Raw genomic sequence first — 24,856 nt, 5'->3', positions numbered from 1 at the left:
ACCCTAATTAGGGTTTTGAGGATCCAATCTGGATCGTTGATCTTGTTTTGATCTCCACTGTCCATTATATTTTTGGCCCCTATAAAAGGCCATTTGCTCTCATTTGTAAAGTGTTGGAGAAATCGTTGCGAAGATAATACCAAAATGCTCCCTTTTCCATTGTTGCGATTGGCATGTTGATCAAGAACATTGGGTGTTATTGCATGTTTTCTACTTCCACTTAGTTAGATTTCCTTTCAAGTTGTTAAAGTTGGTTTCATTTCAAATTGCTAAGTAGGAGTGAAGTAGATGGATAGTTGTATGGTAGCATTGGTAAATGTTTGATAGGGATCGATGTTTGGTTGGGAATCTTTGTGTGGTAAGCTAGTTTATTATTCCTTTGAATCATTGCACCTGTGGAAGTGAGGCCGCTAGTCAACTCTCATTAGGTTCGATCCTCGTCCATTTGCTAACCTTCCATTCATAGGAGTAGGAGTAGAATAGTAAGTAGTTGGGTTGTCGAAGCTTAGAGAAGCAAGTTAGAGGAGTAAGTTAAGTATTAGAACACATCCATTCACCTTCCACAACCATCGCTTTCCCATCAACATCATCACTGGCAGACACATCCTCCATCACCACCACCATCAACATTATCTGCCTCCGCACATTTCACAAATTGAGTCGTCATCTCCATCATTCCACCAAAGTCCAAGTCATCCTCGAATGAATAGCATAAGGCCGCCTACGTGATTACCAGCAAATCACATCGATAAAACTGAGCGAGTATCCAATGATGTAAGGAACATTGGAGCTATTGCTTATGTCTTCATGAGTAATAACTTTTCAAGAGAGGAGTTGCATGTTTGATATCCCATATTGAATATTCAAATCCTAATATGTTATGTAAGTGATACAAAACTTGCATCAACATATCTCCGCTACGATCTCATTGTCATCGCGCAACAATTGAAATTTTGTGATAAACTCTTTCTTAATGTTGTCCCAACTGGTTAACTTTTGGGGATCTATATTAGCAAACCAATCAATTGCGACACCCTATAGGGTTGCCGAAAATTGCCAGACCCATTCATTTGTATCTGTTATGCCATTTGTCCTCCAAATCATTTCGCATGTTTTACAGTGTCAAATTGGATCGGCCGTACCATCGCCATCAAACTTCAGCAGCTTTTTCTTTGGTCGCGCCATCACTACTGGATTTTGTGCACGGGCATTGTTGGGTCTTGCAACACTAGCGTTGTTCACTCCCACAGCGTTGTTCACTCCCACACCGATGCTTTGCACTCCCACCCCGTGGCTTTGCACTCCCACACCGGCAATCTACACTCCCACATCGGCGCTCTGCACTTTGATACCGGAGATCTGCACTCCCACACCAACGATCTGTACTCCCACACCGGCACTCTTCGCTCCCACGCCGTCACTGTTTGGTACAGGTGTCGTATTTGCAACAGTGGCGAACTTTAGTGAAGACAGATCTTCTGAAGTTGTTCCTTTCGAAAATATATCACGGACGAACAGTTCACTCCACACTCGTGCTCCCTCAGCACTCCGAGCCGTGCGAGTTAATTCTCTTCCGTCTAGATTCTCTTCCCTCGACGAATACAAGTTCAAAAATTCTTCTCTTGCTTTTTCCACCAATTCCACCCGCTAGTGAGTCTCTTCCAACAATTCCTCAGCACTTCAATGTCCATCGGCAATCTTCTGAAACCTTCATTTGCATTCGGCCTTCTACGCCAAAATTAAATTTCCTTGAGCTGTGTGGATTTCATCTTTGTCCTTCAGCTTATTCTTATTTTTGTTTAACTGATTCGGCATTAGTTGTCATTCCTCAGCCTTTGTTCCACGTCCATCGGGCAACGACGCCAAATGTTTACCACAAAGTAATGGATTAATACACACAGACAATGAACAAGAATAGTAGATCTCCTTTTATTATTCGCATATGCCAAGAGATTACATACAGATGATAAGATGATTTACAATGATCCCAGGCAGAGTATAAATACTTCCCGCCAAACCTTCCCGGAGGGGTCTGTTGGCATAATAATACTAATTTACCCGTCAGATACAAAATCTTTACTGACAACATGAACCCGTCGGCTACACAATTTCTACCAACAACATTCCCTATTTTTTATATAGTTGTTCCCACTGCCATCCCTTGTCCTCCCCTGATCCAAGAAAAAAACCATACCAGAAACTTGTTCCCTGTCCCCTCGTCTCAGAAATATAGGTGAAAAGATTGCATCTGGAGGGGGGTTCGTAGGTGATAGTTAATGTGATCTCCAATGGTAAGGCCAAAGTATACTATTGATTAAGTTGTCAATGTCATTCATAATAATATTAGTGTTTTTAAAACATTCAAAGTATCCCATATAGACAGAGAGCAATGCACAGATTCACTATCAAAATACGTACTGTCTTTTATGGATAGGCTTAAATCAAATTTGCCAGGAATGTGGTGAGTCTGACATAAGGTAACAAGGCTAACATCAGTGACATTTATGAATTGCATGATTGGCATAATGTTGGGGTTTGTTGGCTGACATCGTACACGAACAAAGACCTTCAATTGAATGTGGTGCCCGTTTTGATACAATTTCATTCCTTTTATCAAGCTCAAAGTCGTACATTATGTTTCTTCACAGCAAATTGACATAGTGCAAGGCCTAAAGAGTCCCAAAAGGAGATGTCCAATCCCCCAACAAACAACCATATAGCAGAAACACAACACAGGACACAAGATCTAATACCGTATTCAACTCTTTATTCATAAAACAACTGATTACATGCAATGTGTCAAGCTGTAAGGCCTTCCCAGTTATGGCCAATACAAAAGCAAGTAATAGTTTTGCAAGACCTCGCAAGATCCAATAACCCTAGCTTGACCAAATCTGTAACAACACAGCAATATGGTAGAAACTCCAAGCAACATCTAAACTTGTGCTTATAAGCCACCAAGGAATCTCCTTGTTTTCTAACCCCACATGTAGCTACTAGCTCTACTCTCAAATTCGCAATTCCAAATTCCTTCCTTAAATCTTTGCTAGTCTACTCTTCCACCCTAAAAGACAACCCATTTCCTCCTTATATACTTGCACAACCACAAGTCAGCTTGTTGCAAATAGAATCATCTAGAACCCAATTAAATACAAAATGCCTTAGTCGGCTTACAACAATTATTAAATGCACATAGGAGAAAGAACCAAGTCCATAAATAGGTCCACACACATCCCAAGATCGATCCATGTCACGATCACTACACATACTAAATGCAACAGTTGACTAATCAAATCTCCCAAGAACACCATTCAATGAGCCAAACTATTGAGCGTCAGTAGCGTCCACCGAACAAACCAAGTATACGTCAAGCACTTAGCAAGGACATTCACCAAGCTCCCACAAGTATCACCGAGCATAGGTTCCACTGAGCAGATAATCAACCGAGCACCACAAGCATTATCGAGATCCTCTGTTCACCAAGTTCCTCAGGCAAACCTACAACCAAGTACTCCCCAATAGTGACCAAGCATCATCCCTTTCAACCAAGTTCCCCCAACTCCAAGGTCAAAACCACTCCAACATATAGGATTGCCAACTACCCAAGGATGCTCCTGCATCACAAATGCACCATGCAGAGTTGAATTGTGGTGGTTTAAATGTACGAGAGAAGCAAACTTTTGTTTCAAGGCATGGAGGTGACATATTGCATTGTGGGCTCCTATTTCAAAGGAGTCTTTGAAGATTTTTATCGCCATGAGTAAGCCTTTCTTTCTCATTCTAGTCTGAGCATTTTTGAGGATTGATTTTTTGGGGTGAAGATTACATTTCTGCACAAACTCATATATCTTCATTGTTTTGTGCATATTTGGCACAAAGGTGTAGGTGAAAAGGGTAGTGGAGCGATGTGTTTGGCCGGAGTGGCAATTGGGTTTGGAGGAGATTTTGGCTTGTGTCTTGTTGGGGTAAGGGTTTTTTGTTGCTCATGATGACTAGATTTACTTCCCTCATGTGCCTCACCATATGAACCCTTTCTTCCTTCACTGTGCACTTGGCAACATTCTAGAGTGGAAGGCAAGAGGCCAAAAAATATTGCACTTACATTGTAGACTAGGTCCACGATTGGGCGTTGGTTATTGTCTGTATACCTAGGGATCAAATGAACCTAAACTAGTTTAGATTCAATTGACTGGGACATGGACAAAAAATGCAAGTGCATAAGAGGACCAGTGGTCTTGGGTATTGAAACATGTGCGCAGAATGGCTCGTGGGCGTGGAAGAGGACATAGATGCAAACACAGGCATATGCTCTGACAAGGGTTGCTCAAAAACCATGTTTCTCTATATTTTCACTTTTCTCCCAGGTTCTATATGTCACCTATTTTGCCTGGTGGTTTTGTCTAGTACAGTCTTTTAATGGAGACTGGCAACAAGCATGTATAGTCCTAGGGATTTTAGGGCAGGCATATCACCCAAGCAATCTACTCTATATATAGAGTTTGGGTGGCAAATAGTTGATAATATCTACAACTTTGGTATTTGCACATGGATGATGATGTCAGCACCACATTGTTACTGTTATATTTCAAATATTGTAAAACTTTATATTAATAATAACACAAAAGTATTTTACTGACCCAAACAAAAAATTATTTGGGTATATAATATATTTGTTAATTTTATTTTCAATTCTAATTATCTTATAGCATCAATTGAATTTATATTGCGTCAACATTTTCAATCACATTCAATGATTCATTATCCATCATCTATTATGCTCTCATCCTAAATAATGCATCATGAATTGTGATCCAAAACATTGATCCAGCATAAATATAGATAGTTAATTCAAAAACTTCTTCTCATCTTATGATGTAATATAGAAAATCATGAATACTAGTCTAAAATCTCTATTTAGTTTGTATTTTATTTTTTTAGACTTTTGAATTTAATTTAACTGTATATCACCTTGTTACATATTTGTATATATAAAAGATGATGTATATATAAAAGACAATGAAAAAAGTGTATAAACATACTTACTTAACAAAGAAACAATGAAAAGCATAAGCAGATTTACAAAATAACTCAATTGCATCCCAACTTACATAAACAGTAATATAAGTCAAAATGAAGCCGCCCAAATAAATGCAAAAATAATATTCTGACATCATCTATGATTAAGTGAAAAGCAATTTGAGGGGTAAAGAAATTGAATCATTAAGATCGCAAACCTCTTCCAAGAAAGCTCAATGAGGATTTGAAAAGTCTTTGTGCATTGTCTCGTATTGCAACCTCAATCTTCAAAATAGTCACCATGACAACCAAGTAAACTCTTTCTGAACATGATTGACTAAAAGCATTAACAAGAAATAGAAAAGGCAACAAATAATTACGCCAGGAATAGACAATAAATCATATTATATGCCTAAAGCAGCACATTATTATCAATAAAATACAGAGGATGCTCATGTGAAATTAAAGGCCCTGTTTAGAACATAAGTACTAATTCATGAATGCTTTTTATTTGCAAAGCAATAATTAATAAAATACAGATATCAAATATATTTTTTAAACAGTTCTAAAAACATTGCAAGTAAGTGAATATATATCATGTACTTGAGCATCAGTAATGTTGAAAACCCGTTTCCAGGGTAGAAGGAATGTTGACGCATCTCCAAATATAATATTTGAAATATAAACCAACTTTTGAAATGCCTGCAACGGGACACCAGAGAGCTCAGTAAGTCCTAATGTACATCTGATGCTAAGAGACATCATGCACTCTCCATAACATATCGTTCGCAATAAGTGTACCAACCCTTCGCTCCTCTGTTACAGCATCACGATCTCCTGTTTCAAGTCTCTGCCTAAACATGCGCCTTCCTATCTATAAAAATAAACAAAGAAGTCTTAAAATGATCATCAGAAAACATACTACTTAGACAAACAAAGACAGAATTTTACAAGTTTCCATTTAAATGAATTCATCAAATTATAATTTCACAAGTATTTCATGTAAAGGAATTTGATCAAATCATACATACTTCTATATGGACAGCTGCTGCATCGGGATCATCAATATCCAGAGCATTCTTGAATTGAATTATTATATCAGCCTCATTGCCTTTAAGGTCCTCATTGCCAGGGGGAATGACAGAGGAAACATACCTGAAGAACAATTTAAGTGAAATGCACACACAAAATGAAGAAACAGAAACAAGGCATAAAGCCAGTTAAGGATGTTCAGAGTAATTAGGACAGCTTCAATGTAATATTATATTTATCTAATCGATGTTGTTATAAATAACTATAGTAATTCAGGAACAAATTCTTCATAAACCTGTGGGTGAACCTATGAAACATCATTCTATGATAATTGTTTAGGTACCAAAAATCCTGAAAGCTGCTCTCAGCTTTAAAAAAAACAACATTTAAATTTTTAAGAATATGTTCTGACACTGCATAAATGCTTTTTTGATTGGTAAATAGGAGTATTTTATTTATAGTTTTAATGTATAAAGATTACAAATGTAGAAGAGCACAGTAACAAATTGTATCAAGCCCAAAAACCCGTTCCCAATAAACCAGCACAGGAAAACAGTATGCCACCTACAACATATAAAAACACCCTTTAACAAAGTGGCATTAAACACTACTGGACTGTGACTCCCTACATCTGTCGGCCTTATGAACAGATAAAACAGTACACAATCATGAATAACCTAACCGTCACTGGAACCATGTAATACATTGCAAGAAAACATTCCATACATCATCAAGATACACACTGGCCAGGAGACAAAAGGACTCAAGTTACCATTCAAATCCAAAAGTTTGTTAAACTTGACTTGCACTACCCACTGATGTGGCCACAGCCCACTGCACATTCACATTCTTGCTGCCAGCAGGATGCCCTCTTTGCTGCCGTGAAACCCCATGTCTCTATTCATGGTGCTGCTCAAGGAAAGCCTCTGCAAACAACAAGCCCGAATATTCCCGATTTGGATAAGTGTTTAATGCCACAGACCAATTTGAGCCACAGACTACCACACTTCATGATCTTCATTCACGTGCCAGAGCAAAAAGGGTCTTAGAGGAGGGGTGACTTCACCTACATGAACCCCTCTACCACTCAAAACCACAAACCCTTCATCCATATAATATCCACCTAGAATATTATTTCCAGAATTTACCTTAACAATTTAAACAAATAATGTGCATGTAATTGATTTCAATTTATCCAGCACATTGTATAGAAATAATTATTATATATCCAGCCGAAATAAAGATTCTGAAATGACAAAAGAATATTGCATTTAAATCTTCAGTAGTACACCAAAAACATCCAATCATAGTCACAGAACATACAGTCAGATTGGATAGCCAAAAATATGAATTTGAAACAGAAGTGAGCCACTTGAGTGACATCTCCAATAAGCAATGTGTTTCCATCCACTACCTCCAAGCTCAAGGGCTTTCATCCTCAAACCTACTGAAAGCCAAAACTTCCCAGAGTTCTCAAAAGAGAGAAACATAAACAAAAACAAATGACAAACACAATCCAAATGAGTTTCCAATTGCATGTCTTTTGGAATTCCTCTTCTTTCTCTTTATTATTCTCCTCTTTTAAATTAAAATATCTTTATTATTTTTGTTGGGCTCCACTAAAGTCATTTAAAGTTCCATGTCCTAAAAAAGGGACATTAAAGTCATTTAAAGTTCCATGTCCCTAAAAAAGGGACATTACAGTCCTCCCTCCTCAAAGATTGCTTGTCTTCAAGCAATCATGAATTTGTACACCAATACCAAGTTTCCATATAAATCTGCAACTTGCTCTATGGCACATTTTGGGACAACTGAAATCAAATCCTGCCACACTATGGAGCAATATGTTTAGATACACCTCATTCATCAATTAGATTCCATGATCCCAAGGCCAATTTGAAAAAATATCGCTCCCATCACCTGATGTCCTCAGCTCATCTTAGTTTTACATCACTGTAACCCATCATAACTGTCATCTGCGAAATGCAATTTTAAAAAATCGTAGGCTAAAAATCCTGTTCCCAAAGGAGAGTACATTTCATTCAATTAAGTATAATAATATTATTTATACCAATCATTCAATTTCTTCTTATTTGTCATTATCAGAATATTCATCTGTGGACAGAAAGAGAAATTATGTGCACTCCTCACAAAGAAATCAATTTGATAAGTACCACCTTTTTTGGGTAAAAATTGATACATCTATTAGACTTGTGATCATCATGATTTTGTTGCCCTCCTCTCTCAAAACTACAATTTGGAGGCATGTTATCACATAATAACAAGGAGGCCTATTATCACATGAAAACAAGTTTGCATCTCTGATGCAACAAAGTATCGACATTGTTGAAACTGAAAATCTGACTTTTGACCTCATCAAGAATGCATTTCATATCAACTGGTCGCACGAAATTGTCAATGTACACTTCCAAATTCAAAAATAGCTATATGCAGCACTTGCCGTCATGTCATCAACTCCTAACTACACTGACTCATATTTACAGCTCCATTCACCGCAATGAATTCTTGAAACAAGTCATATGTCCTATTACAATTACCTTTATAGAGCATATCAATCTCCCTGTGATAATCACAACCAATCAGCATACTATTGGGTAATGTCCCATTTTTAGCACAAACATGATAGCAGATAGATTTAGCCTATTAATGGGTCCTTGTGAGCTAATGCTGGTGATTAGAGGACCCTATTGAGGATTATGGCTGTGTTTGGTAGGGCTTACCATTTATAGTAAGTCAACGGATAGTTTAGATGAGCTCAAATGAGTTAGAGGAGTTGAATGATGCTCTAGGTTTCTATTTTTGTCTTATGGTTTGGGCTCCAAGAATCTTGTAGGGGGCGTCTATTTTTAATGAGTCACCCTGTCTGATTCATCCGTCGCCTTTTTTCATCAAGATCACTTATGTGTTGTCAGATTTTGATTTTAATGCTTCATCAATCATTTTCAAAAAATGGTTGAATCGTGATTATTATTTAATTAAATACATTGAGGTTGCTAATTTTGTTGGTATTATATATTGGCCACCTTGGTGTCATAGCTTGTTGGAACCGGGTTGAAAACTTATTAATCTTGGGAACCTTGTGTGTTAGAATATCATAATATTGTTGAAAAGGTCATATTTTGAGCCGAAGGGAGTTAATAAATTATTTTATTCAAATATGTGCCTAAGTATAAAGCAAAAGCTTTTAAGTGAAAGGTGCATCTAAGTGTAATGCTCCTAGGTCTACTAGCTAACCTTGGAGTTTCAGGGATTAGCCTATTATTGTGATCCTTGTAGGCTAATTATCGTGGATAGAGGGTCTTCTGAGGCAGTGGCTTGACTTGCGAGGGTCTTGTCTTCTCCACAATTCAGAAAGCTACAAGTTGGTCTTTGTTTGGCTCATAGTGGACTTCATTTGGGCTTAGTTTTGTGTACTTACTATTTGTGGTAAGTTGGGCGTTGGTTGAGATAGGCCCTTTCTATTTTTGGAAAGTGCATTTGGTCACATGGAGAAATAATAGGTATGACTCCTATTTCAAACAGCATATTTAAATGATGAGTATTTTGGGAATTATTATATTTTAGTGGCCAAATTATTATTAATTTATTGAATGGCTTATTATAAAGTTATAATTTAACTTTATAATTTGACTTAGGTTAAGAGTTGAGTTATCATTGGAAGGAGTCATCTATTAATTAGTTAAGCCAAGTCAAGTGAAAGAATCTAATGGAAGCTTCTAATTAATGTTGCGTGGTGAAGCTTCTTGAGTGAAGTTACATTTTGGCAACAAAAGGTGCATATGGAGGTTATTAATACAAGCCTATTTGTTAAGAAAAGAACGCTTGAATATTTATTTGCTTTTGTTGCCTTTGTCGCTTTTTCTGAGTGGGATCTACAGCAGAAGTATTGTAGATTCAAATCTAAGATTTTGTTCTGAATTGCTTGGTAATTTACAGCTGAGGTATTGTGAATTAGTTCTTAAGAGTTATTTAGAATCACTACTAAGTATAGTGATTGTTATATGTTGCATTGGGTGAAGCTTCTCTACTATCTTACATTGTATCTGAGAAGTTGTTTTATGCTAAGGGATTTGTTTGATTTTGTTAATGCATGTAGCTTCGGTCTGACATTACTATGAGAAGCACATACGTATGTATATACGCACAACAACATGATGCACAAGCTATTATGAATATATGCATACATACGTGTTGTTGTACTTTACACAATCTACAACCGATGAGACATTTATATGTTCTGAGATCATTAAAGCATAATCGAGATTATTTTTGGCTCTGTTGATGTTTAGATCATGGTCGATCTATCCTTTATATTGGGCTGCAAATATAATGATTGGTTATACATTTAAATCACTGTGTTAAGATAGTAACTAATTATGTGCATTAGTTAACCATGAATGAGGGTGTGAATGAATGTCCATGTCTCCCGTGGGAGACATGGCCATTTATCCCCACGCCTCTTCCATTGGATATGACCATTTATCCCCACGCCTCTTCCGTTGGTATTTATCCAATCTGCCCGATGTAATTTTGGTATCGTAATCTATTAATGCAAGCACTCCAAAAGGATTGAAGATAATTTTGAGTTTCATATACTTCATTTCTGTTATTACTGCACTAACATTTGTTGATTCTAGAAGCGATTAAAACATTGGTGTTATTGTTTGTACTTGCAACAAAATTCTGCAACCAATCAAATTTAGTATTAAACTTTACATGATATCAGAGCTTAGCTAAGGATAGATCACACTAAGTTTATAAGGATCAGCTTTTACTTCAAATAACTATCCTCCCTCTCTCTACAAAGATGACAAACATAATGAGATTCTAACATCACCTTGGAAGTGTTGATAACTTTGAATACTGAAGACTTCGAGTAATGATGGTGTTAAAAGAAAACAAATTAGAATCACTTATAAGAGAGGACAAAGATGATCCTGAAAAATCAGAATGGATCGAGAAAAATCAAAAGGCTATAAGATAATTGTAGATGTTGTTCAAGACCACATAGTACCTATTGTGGCAAAACATACCATAGCATATCGTATGTTTCGAGCTCTTGAGAATGCATTTATAATCAATAATACAGGCAGAAAACTTGCTCTTAAAAGGCAGATGAATAGTGTAAGCATGAATAAAGGGGAAACTATAAATGCTTTCTTTATGAAAATCACATATTTGAGACATCAATTATCTACACGTGGTTATGAGATTGAAAATCAAGAATTATCCTTAATAGCATTAGGAGGACTTCCAAACTCCTAGGAATCCTTTGTACAAGGTATAAGTGCTAGGTCTAAAATCCCTAAACTATATTGTTTAAGATCACATTGTCTACAAGAAGAATCAAGATTAATGATAAAAGAAAAACACAAAACCCTAGATGAAGATGTTCAAGTTCTTAATACAAATGCTCATAAGAAGGGAAAGAAGAAAAATAACAAAAGGAAAAGAAATTTTCATGGAAAAGGACAATCCAAACAGAAGAAAGAATTGTCCAATATCCAATGCTTCAGATGTGATCTATACGGACATTATGCAATAAATTGTCCCGATAGATCTAAACCTCAAGCATCTTTTACAAAATTTGAGAAGTCAAATGAAGGCAATGAATATGAGAAATATGCCTTCTATTCAGCATTTTCCAGCCACATATCAACCAAAAGGAATACATGGATAGTTGACAGCAGGTCTTCTGGATAGTTGACAGCGGCTCTTTTAGACACATCACTGGATATTAAAATAACCTAGAAAGCATGCAAATAGAAATAGATGAAGTTACAACTGGTGATGATTTTGCACACTCTGTAAAAGGAATTGGGACCTGCACCGTAAAATTGAAATTTGGAAATTCTATTCAACTTTCTGGAGTTCTCTATGTACCAAGTATTGAGAGGAATTTAATATCTATATCCGCACTTTAAGATGATGGTTTTAGAGTTGCATTCATGGAAGGAAATGTACTAGCATGGCCTAAAAATTCAACCATTAAAAGGGCCCTAACAATAGGGGTAAGACAAGGACTTTTATATGAGCTATGTGCTAAGACAAACCTAACAATTGTACATCAGAGCTCTGATTCAAATGAAATATGGCATACAAGACTAGGTCATATCAACTTCCATGCCCTAACATCAATGGGGAAGGTAGTAACTAGAATGCCCAAGTTAAAACATATTCACAATGAATCATTTAAAGGTTATGCCTTAGGGAAAAACACTAAAAAGCCATTTCCTCATAGTTTGAGCAAAACTAAAGAAGTGTTGGAACTAGTACATTCTGATCTATGTGGGCCCATGTTTATACCTTCTATACGAGGATTCTTGTACTATTTGATATTTGTTGATGATTTTTCACGGAAGACATGGATATACTTCCTTAAATGCAAAGAATCTAAAGAGATTCTCTCTAAGTTTAAAGAATTCAAAACTATCACTAAGAACTCCTTTAGTAAGAACATTCAAATTCTGAAAACAGATAATGGGAAGGAGTATACTTCCGAAATATTTAAAGAGTTCTACAAATTCACTGGGATTAAGAGGAGTTCATAGTCCCTTATGTTGGTTTCCATAGGTGTAGACATAGGTCGACAGTCCCACATTCCAAATCTTTTCAAAATATCAATAGTATACTTCTTTTGATGTAGAAAGATATTACCAAACTGCTAGCGTACTTCCAAACCAAGAAAGTAACGAAGAATTCTTAAATCCTTCATTTCAAATTCAGAAGCCAAATCTTTCTTACACTGATTAACGAGATGTTCTTCCTTTGTAATTAAAAAATCATCAACATAAAGAATTAGAATTAACACATCACCTTTAGTTACCTTCAAGTAGAGATTTGGATTAGCCACGTTCTTGGTGAATCCAAGCCTTAAAAAGTATTTGTCAATCCTTTCATACCAGGCCTGGGGAGCCTGTTTAAGTCCATATAGAGCCCTCTTCAATTTACAAACATGAGAAGCAACATCATGAGTTACAAATCCTTCTGGCTATTCCAGGTATACTTCTTCCTCGATTTTTTTCCAATAAGAAAAACAGTTTTTACATCATTTGATGAATTTTCCAACCTTTGGTTGCTGCAATGGCTATTACAACTCTAACAAAAGTGTACCTGGCAATTGGTGCAAAGGTTTCTTCAAAGTCAATTCCTTCCTTTTGAGAAAAAGCTCTAGCCACAAAACGAGCTTTATGTTTTTCAATGCTACCATCTGCAACATACTTAACTTTGAAGAGCCATTTTGAAGACACAACAAATTTTTCCTTAGGTCTCGGAATTATGTCCCAAACATCATTTCTTAGTATAAACTGGTATTCTTCGACCATGGTGTCTTTCCAAGCTTAATGTTTAAGTGCTTCAGAAGTACTGGAAGGCTCAGGATTCAAGCTCTCACACATGAAAGCATTATATGTCAATTTTCTAGGTCTCTTGCTTTCTCGGAAGGTTCCTGAAGGGGCTACGAATCCATCTCCTTCCTATATTATTTTTCTTGCCCAAAGTGGCCTTTTAGAGTGATCAAGACTCTCTTTTTGAGTCTCTAGAAGGATTTCAGTTTTAGTTGAAGTCTCTTCAGGAAACTCCGTCTGAATCTGAGGAGTAGGAGTCTCTTCTGGAGATGCATCAAATGTATCTAGTTCATTAGAGGTTTTGGCTCTTTTGAAAACATTGTCTTCCTCAAAGATGACATCTCTGCTTAGTTCTATTTGTTTCTGTCCAGGCATGTAGACTTTGTATCTTTTTACAGTTTCACTAAAACCAATGAGAATACCCTTTCTTCCAAAAGGTTTTAACTTATTCCTCTTTTCCTTAGGTACATGAACATATACAAGACATCCAAATATCCTTAGGTGACTGATGTCAAGTTTCTTTTCAAAAAATGCTTCTTCAAGAGTCTTATTGTCCAAATGTGAGTAAGGACATCTATTCTGAATATAGACTGTTGTGTTGGATGCTTTAGCCCAGAAGCACATACTCAAATTTTGATAAAAAATCATAGCGCAAGCAGGTTCTACAATAGTTTTGTTCTTCCTTTCTGCAACCCCATTTTGTTGAGGATCCTTCACAAGCTAAAGGAAGCAAGTGTTGAATCCAGACTAATTGATCCCACCTTATACAAACAAAGAATTGGGTCCTTAATGTATCTTGTAAATACTCGACCTGATATCTACTACGCAATGAATGCTTTAAGTCAGTTCATGTGTGAACCTCGTGAAATTAATCTTGTTGCTTTGAGACATATATTGAGGTATCTTCAAGGTACAATTGGGTATGAACTTAAATATGAGAATACCAACTTGGAGTTACATGGATATACCAATTCCGATTGGGCCGGAAGTGTAAAAGACCGAAAAAGCACATCAAGATGCTACTTCAACTTAGGATCAGCCATGATTTCTTGGATCTGCAAAAAGCAAGCTTCTGTTGCTCAAAGTTCTACTAAGGCAGAGTAAATTTGCAGCAACTATGGGAGCTAGAGAAGCAATGTGACTTCGAAAGTTGCTTTCTAACTTGTTTGGTCACTATGATAACTAAAGTTGCATCAAGTTATCTGTGAATCCAATATTTCATGATAGATCCAAGCATATAGAAATTCCTTACCACTATGTAAGAGACGTGGTGGAAAGAAGAGTTATTCAATTAGAATATTTTAATACAGGTGATCAAACAACTAACATTCTCACCGAAGCTCTCCCTAAAGTGAAAGTCGATCATTTCAATAAGAAACTTGGCTTGATTGAAATGTAAGTTTATGAGATTGAGTCTCAACTTTGTAAATTTGTCTTATTTAACTAAAGATGTTTAAAGTGTAAACTCTTTTGTCATATGTGTGACTCTATGACTCATGGGCCTACCCTATGTTCATTATTTAAGGTGATAATCTTTTATAATGAAATATTGATTTTGATAAGATAAGGTGACGACTTTATTATTATTAGATTACTATCATGATGAATATCATGTGACTTGATATTCAAGGAAAAAATCATGATAGTTAAAAGAGCATGTTGATGGATATCATGTGACTTGATATCTATTGAAGATCAATATGTTCAAATTCATGGTGAATATAATGTGTCTTAATATCTATAGATATACCATGATATTTTATGGTGGATATCATGTGATTTGATATTTGTATACACACCATAACTAGAAAGAATGTCATGAGACTTGATTTTCTTATATATCTTACGGATATTACTTTTCATATAAAGAACTTATATTTATGAACTTTGTCTTCCCTAGCTAAGAGGGAGTGTTAATGATGTAACTTTGGTCTGACATTACTGTGAGAAGCACATACGTATGTATACACGCACAACAGCATGAGGCACATGTTGTTATGCATATATGCATGCGTACATGTTGTTGTACTTTACATAGTCTACAATCGATGAGACATATATATGTTCTGAGATTATTAAGGCATGATCAAGATTATTTTTTGTTCCTTTGATGTTTAGATCATGGTCGATCTATCCTTTATATTGGGCCACAGACATAATGATTGGTTATACACTATGCTCCACGGGGACGCGTCCCCTGCCTCTGTACCCTAGTACCCGTACCGGGTACGAAACGGGGACGCGGGTACGGATTTTGGCCGTACCCTGCGACGTCCCTTTTTTGAAAAATTTAGAAACGTCCCCGAAATGGCCAATTTTTTTGGGTAGGAAACTTGGGGACGGCCAGCAGTATCGGGGACAGTTTTGCCGTCCCTTATCCGTCCCCGAAACTGCTGGCCGTCCCCTTTTTTCCAGTCAATCTGGTAAAGGCAAACCATCCCCAAAAAAACATTTTTTCCTAATTTTTGTTGTTCGTGTGGCCCCTAGTCATCTTAAAGACATAATAACAATATGCAACCCATATTTGGTCCATTAAAACACTAACTCTTCTACTCATTTTTCGATTTAACATACTTGCTAAGAGGAAGGAGAAAAACATAAGAGCAGTAGCAGCAATGAGCAAAGATTGTGTTTAGTGAGGCAAGACTGCGTTCGGTATTTACTATTTACTAACTATTTTAGTTGGACTTCTCTTTATTTCATTCTGATTTCAGCATGATACTTGAAGCCTTTAGGCATTTTAATTTTTGCTATATATGTATGTGATATTGTTATAATGGAAGCACTAAGTATTTGCCATTTGATAATATTCCATGTATTTATCTTCTAAAATGTCTATGGTGAATGGTTTATCAATGTTATGATATACATATTTGAATTTTGTCTCTATATTAAAAAAAATCCCCTATGTTTTTAATCGCCGTCCCCTAATGTCCCGTCCCCTAAATTTTGGCTTCGACCCGTACCCGTACCGGAAACACGTCCCCGTCCCCTAAAACGTCCCCGTCCCAGAAACTCCGTGGAACATAGGTTATACATTTAAATTACTGTGTTAAGACAGTAACTAATTATGTGCATTAGTTAACCACGAACGGTTGTGTGAATGAGTGTCCATGTCTCCCTTGGGAGACATGGCCATGGCCATTCATCCCCACGCCTCTTCTATTGGTATTTATCCAATCTGCCCGATGTAATCTTGGCATCATAATCTATTAATGCAGGCACTCCAACAGGATCGAAGATAATTTGGAGTTTCATATGCTTCATTTTTTTTATTACTGCACTAACATTTGCAGATTCTGGAAGCAATTAAAACATTGGTGTTATTGTTTGTACCTGCAACAAAATTCTGCAATCAATCAAATCTGGTATTAAACTTTACAGATTTGGAAGAAAATCCACTGACTACTGGAAACGTTGGAAGACCTATGATTAATTTTGGTGATCACTGTGCATGCTAAAGGGCTGTTGATATTCCTCAAGGCAGCGGTTTGATATTTTGAGGGTTGCGTTTATCCTTAGAACACTTGTGATATATATTATAGGGGTTGTTGTAGATTCACATTGGACTGCAAATTAAAAGTCAAAGCCAATCTATATTTCCAGGTTCTTGGCATTTTAATATATTATTGCTGCTACAGTATGTATGTTTGAAACAATGTTGGTAATGAATTAAAGCTGGAGCAAATCCTTTGTCTTTCAGAATTATATAATTGCACCATTCGTAGGGCAGAATTATGAATTAATGTTGGCATTAATAAAAATTTCTTAGTATTAAATTGATCTGAAATTGTAAGTGCCCAATTGCATTCTCTAGTGTGATTTCAAAAATTAGATTATCAAATTTCTAACAATAACAATAGCGATTGCCAAATGTTTGACAAAATGTTCAACTGTTGATTAGCATATGTAAATTGATGATTGGTAAGGATATAGCCAGCTGGGGTTATTACTTTGTGTTGACACTATGGATTAATGTGTCAGAAGTGAATTATACAATGTAGATTCATGCCATAATGATTCTGATTTTTATGACAGCAATGAGCCATGCTTGTAGCACTATGAGACAATAGAGGTTTTTACACATTGATGATGTTAGTACTCATGATTTGGGTTATACTGATGTTATTTATGAGGACGACTCATGTTGTAGTGAATCTCAGTTATTGTATCAGACTTTGGCAAATACTTCAAAGGACTCATTGGTTGATGATAGGTCCCAAGATCATGACGCACAGGGCTTCCAATTACATGGGGAGTGGAAGCATGCAAAGAAATTGATATAGCAGCAACTTCTACTTATTCAGATGAGAAATTTTTCAAGCTACCCAAAAGCAGTACCTTGGTTGTTGATGCGTGTGAGGATGATACCACACATAATGTAATGTATCTTAAGGTGAGTGATGCAGATACAGTTTTCTATCACAGTGTCGAGTTTGGGTTAGAGGGCATGTACAAGGGTCAGAGGGCATGTGCAAGAGTCGGCGGCTCTAGGCTCATTATCATTTGAATGGGCAGCTGAACGTTGGCAATAGCATGATTGCTACAGCTAAAGAGCACTTTGATGTTGCTCGACAGATGTTGGCTATCTATGGTTGAAGCACTCTTGTGACAAATGCACACTGTGAGAGTGATCTTCCATTGAGGAGTTTCATGCTCTACGAAAAGCTATCGAGATCAGGAGACATAATTATTTACAATTGTTAGCAAACTGAAATTTTCTACTCGAGAAAGACTGTATATGTTATGAGGCATTGTTGGAGAAAACCCACTTGGCTCTCCGAGAGCCGCAGCTACAGTTGAGAGAGATGGCCATGGTGTTGGAGCGTGTACAATCTTCGTCAACCATTGATCCATTTCAGCTAAATATACTGTTGAGTTGACTTCCACAGGTAGAGATGATGGACGTGATGAAGATGTAGTAACATTCATCCTTGATATGAGTGCAGTAGCTATAGATGAGATGAGATGAGTACATTAGTGGAGGACTATAGAGAGCTTCTTGTTGTACCAAGTCCCCCAATAGTTGGCATGCTAACAAATGATACAAAATAGGTTATTAAGAGTCAATGTGATAGTAGTGGATTCATCAGAGAGTTGTGTGCTAATTTTCGACACTACTTCCACTTCTTTATAGGACTTGGGCAGGGTATCTTCTGATTTGGAGACGAGCACTCATGGAGATTTGTTTCCTTTCACCAAAAAAAAATCTATTACTTCATCTCATACAGCTAATAGAGATAGGCAATTGGTAGTGCCATAGTTTTAGAGGGTTCAATTGTTGGTTGAAGGGGGAAGGTTGATGCTTCTTCATATAATTTCTACTGCACACTCATTTAAGGAGTATTTGTTTGAGAGTTTGAAATTGTAGGAGGAAGCATACAGAGCTTCTAAGGGTACTCTCATCTGGGGTTCTCGCAAAATTTGACATTTGGTGGGAAAAATTGTAGAAACTTTGGCTAAGATGCTTCCCCACGGGGATTTTGTGGTTGGGTTTGCCAAGAAGGTTACCTTAACTCCTAACCACCCAATTGTTTAGAGACAAATATTGGAGCCATCTCTTAGTTCTTGATTTGACGATGATGAGCCTCTGACAAAGATTGGTGCATTTTAGCGCAGCTACACAGTGGAGTGGTCATCATTTTTATTTTGACCCATAGATAGAGGAATTGGTTTCACGCAGGTGTGGATTGGCACTAGGTTCGTACTATCCTTTTTGGGATGGATTTGCACAATCTATAGTTGATGGGGCTAGTTGTTGCAAGTTTGTAGGAGACTACTTGCAAAGTTAGCATATCAATGATGGTTTTGTAGAGGATGGATATTTGGGTTATGGTATAAATGCTTTTGGGAGTACTGGTTCTTATTACACAGATAGACTTCATACTCATGGCAGATTGGTAGGGTCTACAGAGTTTTGATCTAGCCAATGATATTAGATATCCATTTTTCCTCATTATGAATGGATGTGAGTTTCATCTCTACTAGGATCCAGGTGGAGATAAGGTTGGCACAATAAATTGGGTGAGCCAACATTGTTGGTATGCTGACAATACATTCAAGATAGCTTTGTCGATGGTATTATAATCACAGATTGCAGGTGATGCCAGGGACATTATACATATTTAAGTGGATCAATGTGTTTCTACAAATCATGTGATTGCTTGAGGATAAGCTTGGGAAGGGAGGACTATGATGTATCTTTTTTAGCATGGTCATAATAGTGGATGGATTTAGCCTGTTACTGGGTACTTGCGCTAATAATTAGAGGACCCTATTGAGAGTTATGGCTCTATTATAGTAAGCTAACGGATGGTTTTGATGAGCTCAAATGAGTTAAAGGAGTTGAATGATGCTCTCAGTTTTTATTTTTGGCTTCTGGTTTGGGAGTGTTTATTTTTAGTAAATCACCAGATCATGTTCATTCATCATCTCTCTTCATCAAGATCACTAATGTGTCGTCAATTTTCAATTTTGATGCTTCTTCATTCATTTTCGCAAGACATGTGAATAATGGTTACTATTTCATTAAATATATTGGTGTTGATATTTGTGTTGGTATTGTATATTGGTCACCGAAGTGTCATAGCTTGTTGGAACCAGGTTGAAAAAAAAATTCAAAATTGGGCACAGGAAACAATATTGTATATTGGTCACAAGTGTCATAGCTTGTTGGAAATTGTGTGTCTGAATATCATAATATTGTTGATATTGTCATTTTTGGAGCCAAAGGGAGTTAATTAATTGTATTATTCAAATATATGGCCAAGTATAAAGAAAAGGGTATTTAAGTGAAAGGTGTTTCTAAGAAGCTACATGGTGTTTGGTGTGATGGTGAAGTTTTTTGGCTTTTAAATGTTGTAAAACTTCAAAACAAAGTGAGACTTCTTCATCATAGATTCCAAGTGAGTTAGCAGGGCTCATTACATATTGTTTGAACTAATGTACTTCTCATTATCATTGTCTTGTTTGAGAATCTAGGCTTTTTCTAGTATTGAAGGATCAGCAAGCCCTGATTTTGAAAGGTTTAGACTTATTAGAAATCTGCCTTCAGACTTTGTCATAGCAATTGTTTCATTGTTACAAATTGAATCACCATAGAAACATTGGTCATCTAAATTCTTGAGTTTGTCTCCTTGTGGGTTCTTTTGATCTTCATTAATGCAATGTGCCTCATTAGAATGGAGAATGGTGGAAGCATTGTGCTTACTTTCATCCTCACAAACATTATCGATTCCTTCAAACAATCAGCATCATCTCCAGTCTTTAAAATAATTCTATCTTCCTTGTGAGTGGCTGCATAGAAGTTTGACTTTCGCCTTGTATAATTAGTTAGTCATGCTCAACTGCAAACAAAACTCATCCACCTCTCTTTCCTTATCTTCAACAAACATGATAGCAAGATCCTTATCCAATAACTGCAAATAATCTGATTTCATCAATTCAAAAGCTTTTTTGAATGTGTGCAATTGAATACTAGTAACTCCACTTGCAACTCATTTTTGCCTCTCCCCAAATTAAGTTTTCGACATAAGATTTTCAATGGATTTATGAGAATCATATTTGCACAATCTTTTCCTCTATTACCAATAATCCATGCTTCAAATCTTGCAATGGAAATATCATCATAATCATATATGAATTAGTGAAAGCAGTTATATTCGGTAGTTTAGTCAATAGTAATCTGCAAATTATCAATTAAGAGTTTAGTATACCTCTCACCTGTAGCAACTGATTCTTCCTCCATAATATCATCCTTGGCTGGTTGGAAATCATCATATTGTTTGTTCTCAACATGTTCGAAATCAGGTGTTTTTGTTTATGCTTGCTCCTCATGAAGCAAGGCTCCATTTACATATGCATCTTTGTCCTTATCATTGTTTGGCTGCAATGGATCTTCCTCCTTATTGGCTCCACAATGATGATCAGGTGTCCAAGCCTCTTGACATGTGAAATGAAGTTGTTCTTTCCTTATTTGGTTTTTACTCTTTTTGGGAGATCTTGCAACCTGTAATCCAATTGAGATTAATTCTTCTTCAGCCTGTTGTTGTTAGAACTTCTCAATTTTCCTCTCACATTGTTTGAGCACCTTGTTGACCAAACATAAGCAGGTTTAGAGACTTTCTGTTCTTTCCTTGAAGAACATATGTAGAAGGGGCTGGAAATGAGCATCACTCTCTTTAGTTGTCATAACCATAATGGTCCTCATGGATGCATGGAAATGAGCATCACTCTCATTAATGATCGAGACCAAGAAATGTTGAAACACGATATGGGTTAAATCATACATCCCCAAGTCAAGCATGAGATTAATCAGTCTGATTGCTGCAAATGCTTTTAGCAAAAGTACCTCTTTCATTACGTCATCTTCATAAGGTTCTTAAGGATCCATCAAACAAGTAGAAACCAACCTTATCTCACCATCTGGAATCTGGATGCCTTAACCATCTATGTTGACTTAAAGTAGCTGCTATAGGTGCAATAGCAATCTACAATAAAATAGGAGGTAATTGTTCTACACTTGTCAAACATCCCTCTAATTGTTTCAAAATGTTGAGAACTTCTTTCCTTGCCTGTGATTCCAGATTAAGTTTGTTGCATAGCTCACAAAGTACGCTTGCCAAGCTATCATCAGACGCCACTTTAAAAAAAAGAATCTTCTTTCTTTTTTGCCCAGTAGGCTGGCATAACCCTTCCTAGGGAAGACCCGTATTTATATTGCACATCTCATATATAAGTTGCAGGCATTTTGTCAACATTTTGTTTGCAGATTGACTATTTAGTTTTCAGATTTGAGCTCAAAGCAAAATCAAGTTTTGATAAACATAGATAATTATGCCTTATAATAATAGTAACCTGATAAGACTGAACTGGAACTTAAAACCTTGAGGACTAAATTAAATTCCCTTTCTTCTGTATAACAAGATAGGCCACTGTCCTTGAACTGCTACTCTTACCCAGATTATGCTTGATCTCTGCTCCAGAAATCTGTATACCAATAGCACATCAATGTTCCACAAATATGATATATATCAGAACCCTGGGAATCTCTGAACTCTCCTGCACTCACATTTTGGAATCTCAACAGTAGTCTCTGTGGTAATGCTGATAAGAGAAACCAATCTCCAGCAGTGACTGTGGCTGAGTCACATGCTGAATTGAAAATGGAATCTGCTAATTGCGAGGAGATATTTTCCGACTTGTTTACTGATTCAAAAAGGCTGAATAGAATGATATTTGCAGTGTCTCAGCCACATGCTGAATTGAAAATGGAATCTGCTAATTGCGAGGAGATATTTTCCAACCTGTTTACTGATTCAAAAAGGCTGAATAGAACGATATTTGCAGTGTCTCTCATTTTCCACTCACAGGTCTTGTCATGTCCCAGACTTAGCCTCTATACATGGACAAGCTGATATTTCTCACACACAATAGGTATATCAAAAGCACCAAGAAACTGAGAATCCTCTCCATAAAACCCAGAACACAGACAAACCAAATTCCTGAACAAAACTATGCCCTAAAGAAATTACACAGGATAGTTGAATCTTCACATAAATTACTTAACCGACAACCACACATTCACACATCGCACAGCAATCTCTTCATGCTGAGTTTGAGTGCTCAGGGAAGCTCACATCAATTTTCCTTTAGCCTCTCAACTGATGCTTACCAATTGGCATCAATTTTCCTTTAGACTCTCTCACTGCAGCTGCTTTCTCCCAATAACTCTTCTGCTTATACTAGAAGCTTGACATGCAAAGGTTTTGTAAATAACAGGAGACAATATATCATTGCAGACTTCAACGATTCATTGAATAATTTGTGCCATCATAGTATTGTCTCCAATATCTTCACTGAATCATTCTAAAAAAGTCTTTGCAAGTTTCACTTTCTACAGCCCAAAGAAACTCATGTATGTATTAGAGGATATGCATTCATTAAGCGCTATATGCAATAGCTCGTTCTCTTAGCACCCACGGCTCTTCCTCTGTAATGAATGATTATTAAACCATCAGGATTCCACAGAAAGGGTTATGCCTTGCTTCAATAACACTAGATCTGCATAGAATAACTCTTGTCCATGATTGTTCAATTCCCCAGGAGAAAGAAGTTTCCATTACACTTAGTTTAAATAACAAGGCAGTTCATGATTCTCAAGTCTCTGCAACCTTACGCTGGCTAGAAAAATAGTGCCACATCAATCCAAGAACAGTGACCCATTTGGAAATTAACAGGGAAATCTTTTGATAGGAATCATGTGCAAAGAGAGTTGGGAGAGTTCCTCCTTCACTGCAGGTAAACAAAAGTAGCTCTAACAATAACAACAATGCTGTTCAATCCACAGAAGGTGAATCCACGACATTTAAAGCATTCTGAGACATGTGCTCCATGCGACCTTGAAAATTTTGATAATACATTATGATCAATTAAAGACTGCTCATGTGGATCCATTATAGATTAGTCGCACCACATTATGGAATTTTTTCAAAAGTACATATATGAAGTATAATTGCCAATAGCTATGACTGTATAATTTGCCTAAATGCAAACATTTAAACTTTGCCTTTAAATTCTCTCAAAATATATCAGCCTTCCACAATAATATTATTTCCCTTTAGAGACTGCAAAAGATCAGCTTAGATTATTAGTCAAATCATATGAAGACCAAGTCCACATGAATTATTATGCACAGGCAAAAACCAGCGAATCTTCGTCTATTCCAATCAAGACCTAAGAATAGAGTTACATTTAACTTCAATATTTGCAACTGTTGAAGTCCTGTATTACTCCATCTAGGCACCACGCAAGTGCTGCACTGCTGGTAACAATAAAAACACACTAAAGTTTCTTGGCAACTATTAATTCAAGCACCATAGTTGACTCAAAAATGTTTGTCGTGTATACATTAATTTTCATTCGCCATAGTCTCCATGCTAACATGGATTTGACAAATATTTCATTTCCTCGTACCAGAAAAAGTATTAACAATGTTTTCACTTTGTCAATTAACAATATTCTTTTAATCCTATGGCAAACCATAGATGGAAATCACCACAATTATTAAGTCCATAGCTCTTGTAATAGTCACAGATATATCATTTCCCATTGGCAAAAATCTAGATATAATCAGTTCGGTATTAACATATTTCCCTTAATTTGTATGCCTGCTCTAAACAAGAATTGCACCCATCCAATGCAAATATAAAGGCAAAGTTTAATTTGTATGATATGTTGACGACATTTAAACTTTGTCTTTATGTTCTCATATGGCTAACTATTGCAAGTCAAATGTATACATTAAAACCCAAGGGCTCGCAAAACTTTGAATATAATTATTTCATTCCCAAACAAGAATTTTTTTTTTCAAATTTTCACTTCTCAACCTCCAATACCACTATAACATCCACTTATTGTACTATTTCCAAATTTAACCTCGA

At 36.5% G+C, this 24,856-nt stretch overlaps 1 protein-coding gene across 1 annotated transcript in view; it reads right to left on the bottom strand.

Annotated features, from left to right (window-relative positions):
- TIC110 (translocon at the inner envelope membrane of chloroplasts 110) overlaps positions 1–24,856 on the bottom strand; it is a 180,691-nt gene that overhangs the window by 108,326 nt on the left and 47,509 nt on the right. Inside the window, exons 3-6 of the mRNA XM_089797805.1 lie at positions 6,048–6,171; positions 5,822–5,890; positions 5,620–5,718; positions 5,235–5,301 (exon numbers count right to left, since the gene is read on the bottom strand). Of these exons, the coding sequence (XP_089653931.1) occupies positions 5,235–5,301; positions 5,620–5,718; positions 5,822–5,890; positions 6,048–6,171 (359 nt within the window). The remainder of the gene's footprint in view (positions 1–5,234; positions 5,302–5,619; positions 5,719–5,821; positions 5,891–6,047; positions 6,172–24,856) is intronic.

Source organism: Cupressus sempervirens, chromosome 8 (genome assembly GCF_028749045.1).
Source record: "Cupressus sempervirens isolate cs-2001-9-10 chromosome 8, ASM2874904v1, whole genome shotgun sequence".
Taxonomy (NCBI): domain Eukaryota; kingdom Viridiplantae; phylum Streptophyta; class Pinopsida; order Cupressales; family Cupressaceae; genus Cupressus; species Cupressus sempervirens.
Note: the sequence above shows the minus strand (reverse complement) of the source record. Positions and strands in the feature narration are given on the sequence as shown.